The sequence below is a fragment of the Papilio polytes genome, unplaced genomic scaffold (assembly GCF_000836215.1).
Source record: "Papilio polytes unplaced genomic scaffold, Ppol_1.0 DF824024.1, whole genome shotgun sequence".
Taxonomy (NCBI): Eukaryota; Metazoa; Arthropoda; class Insecta; order Lepidoptera; family Papilionidae; genus Papilio; species Papilio polytes.
Genome location: NW_013525180.1, coordinates 3,759,160 through 3,769,981, shown reverse-complemented (window position 1 = coordinate 3,769,981; position 10,822 = coordinate 3,759,160). Strand labels below are relative to the sequence as shown.

General features: G+C 39.0%; 1 protein-coding gene across 3 annotated transcripts in view; it reads left to right on the top strand.

The window, feature by feature from the left end:
- The first annotated feature begins 1,424 nt into the window (after nt 1-1,424).
- LOC106101088 (homeobox protein homothorax) overlaps nt 1,425-10,822 on the top strand; it is a 206,471-nt gene continuing 197,073 nt past the window's right edge. For all 3 annotated transcript variants that reach the window (XM_013280197.1, XM_013280198.1, XM_013280196.1), the window contains exons 1-2: nt 1,425-1,610; nt 5,457-5,598. In XM_013280197.1, coding sequence (XP_013135651.1) covers nt 1,450-1,610; nt 5,457-5,598 — 303 coding nt within the window. In that variant the 5' untranslated portion in view covers nt 1,425-1,449. The remainder of the gene's footprint in view (nt 1,611-5,456; nt 5,599-10,822) is intronic.

Below are 10,822 nucleotides of genomic sequence, written 5' to 3'. Positions count from 1 at the left end.
TTGCACCACACGGTAACACCTGTTACAAAGCGACAGATGTTATATTAACATGAATTAAATGTAAACGTATTACGTGCTTATTATATTAACACATTTTGATGATATCCTCATATTTATTACCTTTAGTTTGTCCTAAAAATAACTAATGATAGATATAATGGGCACATTTCTGAATTCTAAAATGTTTGTTCTGATGGAGATGTAAATTGGCAGTGGTATAGACAAGGATGATGGTTTTACGATCTCAATACCGCTATTAAGAGATTTAAATTTTATTTCAACAACACGTGAAGTATTTATTGGTAAACGTATAATAGATAAATAAAATATTGTTAAAAACATTTACATTTGTTACTTATAAAAGAAATTATTCTAGTTTAAATACAAAAAAATATCCCGGTCTCTTTAACACATTGTGGTGCGTAAAGGGTTAAGAAGATAATGCGAAAATGTAAAATAAATATATCTTAATCCCGTAAAATATGAACACCTTATGAAATATCTGTTATATTTTTTATTATTCTCTGTCGAATTTATATTCAATACAAGTAGTTTTTAGCTGCTATTTATCTTTGCCTCGCCTGCGTTAATCCGATACGTGATAATATTTTGACTGCGCTTGCAGTGTCCACGATACTACATTGTATTCTGCGGTTTTACTCACTATAGTATGTCGAGTTCTCACACAAGTCATGAAGCCTTTGTTGAACAGGATTTTACCTCGTACAGTTTAAAACTAAACTCTGTTTTAACTTATTGCATCAATTAAAAATGAAATAATCTCAAAAATGTCTTCCATAACTTTAATATTATTTTATTCGTATTTATGCATTTTCAAAGCACAACAAATAAAGTTGGAGCGCGTCTAAGCTAATAGCTTTCTCGGAGCTTTCAAGAGGCGCTGTCAAACATTTTTTCTCGCCGCTAAGCTTCTCTCTCGGGAATGTATTTTAAAAGCTCGAGGTGGCTAATTGATGGCCGCGCCCGATGCGATACCGATCTCAATGACTTAACTATTTTCAATGAATATTCATGCGGCTTGCGTCGCACATTTATTTTATTTTTGAGTACACACTCTTAGCTTTTAATTGTTGCAGCTGAGATGCTTTTCCTTTTGTTTTATGCCTTCACTTGTAACGCTTGGATGATTCTATTCTGCGTCTACGGTTCAGATTGACACATTTTCTCAAACATATACAAACTTCATAATTTTTGTGACTAGTCAGTATTTAATTTACTCTGTTATTTAAATCAGAAGAATGTAAAGTAATAAAAATATACATATACTCGTAACAGACGTAGTCTAAGTCACCAATTCCAATTCATTTGCTGTGCCAATGGATGGTTTACCTAACATCCTGCAGTACACTTGGAGCATCTTCTGACAGGTATACTGATAGTATATGTCGTGTGTTACAGTACGACGAGAGCCTCCACGGCGGGGGCTACATGGAGGGCGGCGCGATGTACCATGAGCACCGGCTGGCGCACGCGCACTTGCCGCCCGTGCACTACGCGCCGCCCGCCGCCGCCGCGCACGCTGCGCACGCCGCGCACGCCCTGCCCGGCGAGCCGCTCGTGCACAAGCGCGACAAGGATGCCATATACGGGTGAGTCTGGTGGTAACGTGTGCCCTACTATATTAACACCTACCTCCACAACACTCAAATGATAAAACATCCAATAAATCTACCATCAAATTTATGCCTTTATAAATATCTACGTCTCTAACGAGATCCTAAGTTAAGGGTGACAATGCCATTGTCAATCACACTGGCAGTTTGACTTCACACTTATCTTTTATCTTTATCATTTCTTTGACCTTATGTGCAAGTTGCATCGCGATGTTTTCCTTCACTATAAGATTATAAAGGTAGAATCTGAATAATTGTGTTATAATTTCTTATTTCTGTTATATTCCATTACATCAGTCAACAACAATCCCTACGTTTTTTTGTGTCAATTTTCATTGTTATTTTCTTATTAAATTTTCTTGAAGTCTCCTAGTGGTACCGGACTAACCAATTGATTTCCTTCCTCAGTTTATTCAATAAAATGTACATCGAATACATCCTCATTTACTTCACATCCTCTAGCAGATTGAAGTTTTGCATAATATGCAACCGTCTGCTCTAAAGCTTGCACTTCTAAAGGTTATTGACATCGATACAGAAACATATCTGCTTAGGTCATCAAATCACTTATCATGAACATAACCTTTTACCTACGTAGGGTCGGCACAGTATGCTGCTCTTCCATACATCTCTATCAGCGGTCATATCTGAGTCCACTCCTTTATCATATCCTCTGTCACACAATCCATCCATTCTTTCATCGGTCTTCCTCTACCTTTGTAGCCATCCACATTCAATCTTAAATTATTCTGGTTTATGTATATAAAATCGCTATTAAGTTATAACATTTTTATTTGGTTGTCTTAAAGTTTGCCGAACAAAAGTGTAAAATAAAATTGTATCAGATGAAATCTGCAAAAGGCCACGACCAAGTCAAAGGATTAAGCGATCAATGCAAAGGAATCAATATTTCCATTATTATTAACATGTTATGCATTTAAGTTTGACAATACTTGTGATAAAGTTTTCCTTAATATTGGCTTACTGTTACCTATATACAGTTTTTTGTATACAAATTCTTTCCTTAAATCGAAATTGTTTTATATAATTCGCTCCTCCCATCATTTGGCATCAGAGACGGTTACGGGCGTCATAACTCATCCACGTGTTTACCTTCGCTCGCAGATACAACGCTATTGGCTGACCCAAAGCGACCGTCAATACGCCTCGGGTACTCATATTGTCTTATGTTATTGATATATACAGACTTGGTGCTGCATGGTTTTTATAGAAACTACGTCACACATTGTACTGAGTTGGAAAACATTTTTAAAGAGGTAGGAGACCAGCTCGAATACAATTACCAGGGCAGCATGGATGACTAGCAAATATTAGAAACATGTTTTCTGGTAAAATAAAAAGTTTTATACCTTGTCTTGAACGCAGCTGAACATTTTATGTATAATATTGTAGCCTTTGCAACAAACACAAATACTAGAATTAAAATCCTGATTGTTTTAGTTGTGATTTATTTCAAATTACATATAAGGAAATTGGATTATTGTCAAGATATTTGCTTAAATAACATTGTATAAAATTGTAAAAATGCGATATAGTTGTAATGTTGTGACATTCGCATACTATCGATTTAATTAGCGTTTGACGACATAACAAGCGTCTTATCTATGTCTTATCGGATGTTTTTGACGCCTTAATCGTGGTTTACAATTTCTATCAGATAGTACACGGTAGCCGACGCACTGGCCTTCCTACATACCTTATCACACGTATTGTATTTATAGATATTTATCATTTTAATAAAATACAAACCGAAGTAAATGAATCATACATTTGAAACATCAATTTCAGCAATTTGTAAATCAAATAAAATGACTATAGTGAATAATAATAAGGATGCATTGATTAGGTTTTGCGTAATAGCACAATAAAACTTTATTGCCTAGATCTTATATCTAGAGATTAATAATGTGAGGTGCGACGTTTAGCGCGTTAAGACGCTTTACGAGGATCTCTACTTATCTGATCAAAAGTTGTCAGTTGTTTGAGCTACTGTCGAGGGTGTGGCGCGACTGACAGCGTTCATACAATAATAGAAACAATTTTTGGTATTTAAAATGTCTAAAATTGACAAGTTTCTTTTAGATTCACGTCATATCCAATTAGTTACTTAATAAAAGTGTCTGTACGATGGGATGATTATCGAAGCAGTCACTTAGCGTAACCACCGAGCGCTGGCTCTTGTCGGTGTTAGTTCCCTTCGCATTGTCTAAAGGTTAATCGTTACTTTAATCGTTATTCGCATAATTCTTATTTTTTTGTACTCTGTGGTTTTGCGTTATAGAAGCAATTGCAATTAATGCGTTATTTCTATCGTGTGTGTTCGCCCTCGGGCCGTTGTATCGCTGGTTTTTATGCTTGTAATTACATAATAAGGAAGCTTTTGATGCAACTTATGCATAATAAGTACTGTTTTCTTTGCCTCTGTTTTAAATGCACGCATCGCAACTAAATGAATTGGGACAGCTGCGAATGTGGTCATATTTCTTGTACAAACGTAATTGTTTTGTTGTCGACAACAATAAATAATCTCTTTTATTCTCACAATTATTAAATTAATATCCAAGCAATCTCTCTCTTTTTCAGATATTTGTTTTGAACTCTTTGTCTACTGGTTTTATTATAGTATCTGAACTTTACCCCAGATGTATACTTATCGTTTATCATATCAAAAAAATAAATTTTGATACATAATTTAAGTGCAAATCTAATATCTTCTTATTAAACAAAATCCCTTGTTATTAATATTATTATAAAAATACTTGAAAAGCAATGTAGATAGATAAAATTGGTATTAATGCTGTAATATTATACGCTTGGAAGACCTCCAACTAGCGATAATCCTTATAGGTTCTGGGAATCGTGGCAGAGAATCTAAGAGAAGTGGTCTTGAAATCACGTCATCGTGAAACCAAACACGTTGCAGGGATTTCGACTGCGTTCTTAATATTACATTTAAGTGTATTTTATTTGATATCGCTTAGCAAATATTAAATTTTGCAATAGAATTTCTTTGTAACATTTTTCCCAACTTTTCATGGTTTTCTTTACCATTCGTTCATTACTGACACAGTCTTATAATTGATATCGAAGCCTAAAAATTACCAAGATTTAAACTTTCACAACCAAGATCACTGTATTGTAGAATCGAAGCAAGTGGTAATCGATGAGTAATTGTTAGAAATGATTAGAAGTCCCCCGCTGTCAGTGTGGCCCCGCACCGCGCCGCACAATAGCAGAGATAAGATCATCGTCACGTCGGGCCAATCTGCATGTAACGTGGCGCACGCCGGCGCACACTGCTTTGTGTCACAAGTTTTTGTGACCGCAATACTCCTTTGTGTCGTTACGTCGCCCGATCGTTTCTCTGTTAATCGGCAGGTCAATGTCTAAACGTCACATATGAGCGTTTATTACAAATATCTGCGTCCAACAATGAAGAGTGGCGTGTAGGACGCGTTTAATAAAAGTATATTTTTACTCTTAATCAACTGCTTTAACTTGCTGGCATTTAACATCAACAGCGATGGTGGCGAGTGGTAATTCTTTTGATTGGTTCGTTAACTTGCATGTCAGTGTGTGAAGGAGTTAAAATCTAATATAAGTAAAATAAGAATTGATACTATTTTTATAGCAGTAAGCAAAAGCCAATATAATTTGATACTTGTACAACACAAGGTCGCAAATAAACCAGCTATCTGAATTCGCCGAAATAGCTATAGATGGTGGAGTACAACCAAATTTCCGGATTGTATTGAGTCGTGTGGGGTCAGTGTGAGTAACTTGGTGTGTTGATGTTCCCAGGCATCCCCTATTCCCGCTGCTTGCACTGATCTTCGAGAAGTGCGAGCTGGCGACGTGCACGCCGCGCGACCCCGGCGTCGCGGGCGGCGATGTCTGCTCATCAGAATCCTTCAACGAGGACATCGCTGTCTTCAGCAAACAGGTAACGTACCACAAAATATACAACTATACATTAGTCTAATAACATATGGAATTATTACTAGATTGCAATTGACTAAGTTAAAGTATGCAAGCAAAATTATATTTGCATGATTTATTTCTTACTGTAAATTCGGGATCAAAGATTCCTTAACCTGATTAAATGAAACAATAATTTCCTTTACATTTCGTACATATTAATACAAACATTAACTGCCTTATCTGAAATTAAAAATAACATCGTAACGAATCGATTAAGATCGTTTGAGTGCAGGTTAATTCAGTACGGAGTATTTGAACAAAGAAAGTAGTGTTGCCAAATTGTTGTGACCGTATCGTGAGCGTGTCGTGGTCGTGTAGTAAACGTGCCGCGTAAACAATCAATAAGCTCACGCCCACCGGCAATCCAATCCGCGAGATTTACCGTTGCTAATTATGCTTTATAGTTATTAAACCATAACGCCGAAGGAATTGCTAACTATGATTTACGGCCGCCATTACGAGCGCGACACTCCCGCATTCGACATGCTGATACTATTTCATTGCAACTGCAAATATCACACGAAAACAACTAATTATAATTAGAAATTACAACTTCTACATTATTAACTAGCATAAAACTCATAATTGTTTTGTTATGGTGAATTAACTACTTTTTAATATTTCATGTCTCAAACTGCTAAATGGCATACATGAATGCGGTGGGGAAAGTGCTCGCAGCAGTTCATTTAACCAATATTTCATTATGCGGCCTCGATAATAACATGACAACGGGAATCGACGGTGTAAAACCTATCATTTGATCGACAAAAAACCTTACAAATGGAGTCATTTTGTGGCAGTCCGGGCCCCGTGCAGCGTCAATCTGGGCACAGACCGACAGACGCCTGACGTGTAATTTTCTTATAAAACTCTTTTACCGCAAAATATTTGTGGGTTTTCTCTTTTTTGTGACACAATAGGCTGAATAGGCGTTGACGTGTTGCGGTGCCGGGCTATTTAAAAAACAACGTCGGCCGTCCTCCAGGCAGGGCGCACGCATTAAATTGTCAAACAGCCGCGTCATGTTGTATCGGAAGCGGTCGTTGTTTACGTGTTTTCACTTTCTGTTGTTATTGAGCAGAACGCGGAGTCAATGCTGGCGATACGTTATCAGTCAAAGACTTCGTTGTGAGCTAATTATTGAAATTGAATGGTATTTATAGCGGCAATAACGCGGCGAATCGCGACCCGCGGGTCGGCCGATAGCGCCGGATAGCGGCCGTCACTAGAAGTCATGGAACTGACCACTTGTTATAATTTATGTGCCGTAACGTTGAGTCAGGTTTGTTTATTTGCGGGCCGCGGCTCGCAAGACAAATAAATCCCATATCGCGCGGCCGCTTCACCAGACTGACAGCTAGTGATAGTGCGTTAAAAATATCGTCGTGTCGATTGCGTTGTAAAATGTCACATACATCATCGTTTCACACATGTACCGCGCACAGAGCTAATCGCCACTTTTAATTACTTCAATAAAACGTTTATCGGCGGCGGCGGCACGTGAGATCGACACAAAAAGAGATAAAGATTCGGACCTCTCGCTCTGCAACGCTTTAATAAGCGACGTTCATAATTCATCCGCGCACCAAATAAATCATAAACGGTAAAGTGTTTATTTTCAACGTACTTAATATGTTATAAATTTATTTAAGTGGCATGCGGTGCGATTGTGAAGTGATTGATATAGCGTAGTGGCCGCGCCTGGCCGCAGCGCCCCGCGCGGCGCCACTGCGCGCCCGGGCTTAGCCAGCCGCGCGGCTCTTCTCTCCAACTCTTGTCCATTGCTTCCCTGTTTACAACAAATATCAAATTCACATATATAATTCGATAGAATTAGCAGTTGTCAATCGGCACTAGATTTATTATCTACCTATTACTCTGTGACTCAAAACAGCGTGTACGAGCAAGGCGCGACGCGTTTAGAATCGTTGCCAGTTCGCGGCGCATTTTTTCTCGCTATCACGCCCGGCTACGTAATAATGTTGTTACGTTAGCGGCAGCAAAACTATAATTCCAATCAATTTTTAATGAAATCGTTTTTTTTTTGACGCGGCTCGTTACGACGCGAAGTGGACTATGTCAGTGTCGTCGGCATTCTTTAACGTAATTGCTCGCGCACGGTTGCACCGCACCATGCGCGAGCAATTTTAACTTGTTTATTGTTAGATAAGCATTTATTTGGCTAAGCTTGCAATTGTCTTCGGCTCGATTGAAATAGCAGCTGGAAAAAGTCGATATAACTGTCATGGTAATCGACTAGAGTACTATATTTAATAGCGTGTCGTGTAATGAAATATAATTGCGAGAATTTTAATTGTCAGTGAGTGCCGGTGGCCGCCGCGCCGCGCCGCCGCGTCGCTCATTCATGACTTATGTGATGCATTGATGAATGACACTACAATGTTACCTCGATTCTAGATTCCCCCTACACTTTTACTATGACTTAATCACACGTTTCTTATCTAATAACAATAGTATTTTAAAACTACTTGGATATTTAGTTGCATGACACGCGAGTGCCAAATTGTCCTCATGAAGATAGCACGGGAAAGCATTTATTGTTAAAATTCTCGTTATTCTGTATATCAAGTTTTATTTGTATTAACAAGTAAACAGCATTTAGTATTTTTTTCATTTATATCTGCGTCTTTTCCATATGTTATAGCCATAAGCAGGTTAATTGGTCATGTCTTGTCATGTTTGAATTCCATCGCGTCAACTTTATAAAAATGGCAGTCGTTAATAGTGAAGGCACGCGTGTCGTGAGATAGGATCTGCTCGGGTGTCATCCCCACGCCTCGCCCGGCTCTACAAGGACACCTAATTGCATCTCCTTGCTAACTCCTTTTTATATATCCATTAAAATTAATACTCAAACAGCTGTAACATCTCAAAGTAATTCGTATGATAATTTTAATTCATCGCGTTTACTTTTCATTATGTATTCCTTTGAAATGAAGTATGGAAAATTCCGCTTGTATTACCGCAGCCGTTCATGTGTAAATAATTCAATGATTTTAATGAGCTTTGTAATTACACGAGGCGAGTAGCGCCGGGAAAAAATTTAGTCTCGGTCGAACGGGCGCGCCGCGAGCGATCGAGAGATCACCTATTTGTGGACAGATTGATTTAGAAACCAGCTCATACACAATCATGCACAATGGGATTTTCTCCGCAATCCATCTTCCATTGCACAGCACTAGACTTGCTAAGAGATTGTGATGACACTTATGATAGCTCACAACATCTTTGTTACTCGGAATTTTCGTATGAAATTCACTTTCACACGTCTGATTATTTGTTACATACAATTGCCCGTGGTAATACTAAAGTATCCTATTCAATTTGTAATCGTACAATGCGACAAAAAGCAGCGTCGCCTGCGCGCCGATACCGGCTGACTATAGACTGCTCTTTTGGACGACGCATCGCGTCAATTCAGTCCTCGCTCGCGCATTGTGCCCAATGTTTACATCTGTCCATGTTTCGTTTAACATCGATTGTGATGGGATTTGGACGGGCAATTTAAGCTCTTTGTCGCCGTTGATCCAATTCGTAGTTTCGCGCGGAAATAAAATAAATAATATGAGTTTGTGTCGACGAGGGGCGCGGGGTGCGGTGCGCGGGGCGCGGGGGCAGGCAGCTGCGCGCGTCGGCCGCGCCAGAGCGGAACGCCGCTACGTACGTTTTTTGCGTCTCGCTCGCACGCAGCGCTCGCGGTTTTTTTTTCGCCAACGCATCGGCGATTTCGTTTTATCGTCCCCATCGAGTGGTTTTTGCCGTTCGGAATTCCTTACGCATCTTGTTTCGGGTTTGTTTGTGCACTAAATCGCCGAGTGAAACTGCGCATTATAAATGTACTTCGAAGATATTCTCTTCATAAAATCATTCATATTACAGTTATTGCATACAGAGTTGTATTCATATCATATTGGTAACGATTTTTTTTATAAGTTAAACCGATATTTATGTTTTCCCGCACAAGTGAATACTTTAAAAGTTATCACCTGTTAGCTATATTATGAGCGGTGGTTCTGGTGCGGTGAGTGAGTTCCAGTCACCTACAAGACGCAATGAATAGATTTCGCACAGGGTCGCATTCACTTATTTTTATATTTGAATTTTACAATTGAATTTGATGGATGGATGGATGGATTGTTATTAGTCACCACATCTTAGTGTTATCTGACTAAAAAAGGGAAAACCAGAAGCGTGACCAAGATAACGAGGACATAACTCACAAGTGTAACGAAAGCGCTTGGATTAACCGAGTGTATCGTGTTAAGATGCGATAAAATATCTCCATAGTTGCGTTCAAACACATTTATCCAGTAAATAGCAAACAGCGCTAAAACAATACGGCCGTGGGAGCATTTTTCAAACTTATATACTTGTACGTTGTTTGTTGCTTGAGAAGTGAGGTCCTTCAACTTTTATCGTGTGTAAGTCTCGTTGTCAGCGCGCTCGGTGGTCCGACGCTTGCGCCGGGGGACACTTATCAAAGGGCCACGTCAATAAAATGTATGCGTTACTTTGCGTTACTCTGCCTTTGGGTCATTGACTGAAAAAAATGCACGCCATTAAGCGAATTCGCTTATAAACTTTGTTCTGATTGAGGCCAGACCGCGCCGTGCGATAGCGTGAGCCGCTCAATTAGCCGACACGCTGCGACGAGCCGCGCCGCGCGACTCTCCTTGCCTTTTTATCCAACATTACTCCGCCGATCTAGTAAACACAACGCCCTTTCATTGCTTCACTTGATGTACTCCACTTATACATCGATGTTTAACGATTTTTCTAAAATTATTAAAATTATAGTCCGCCCTCACAAGGTCAGTGCGCACGTTATTTAAATTCGTCAGCGCTCGACGGCGCAGCGGCGAGCCTCTATGCCCCGAGGGTTCTCAATTTAAATACTCCAATGGTATCGTACTTTAATGCGATTGGTCAACAACAACCTGTATATCAGGGATACATTAAAGTCATTAAACAATTTCTAAAACATTTTAAATCTGACTCGATAATAACGTACCACATTTAACTCGTGTGGCTTAAATTTATAACGGTCATACGCGTTCCCATCGACGCAGAGATTTTAATTGGCGCTTTTTGACCGACTTCCCAAAAGAAGGAGGTATTCAATTCGACGGTATATTTTTTTTTTTTTTTTTTTTTTTTTTTTTTTT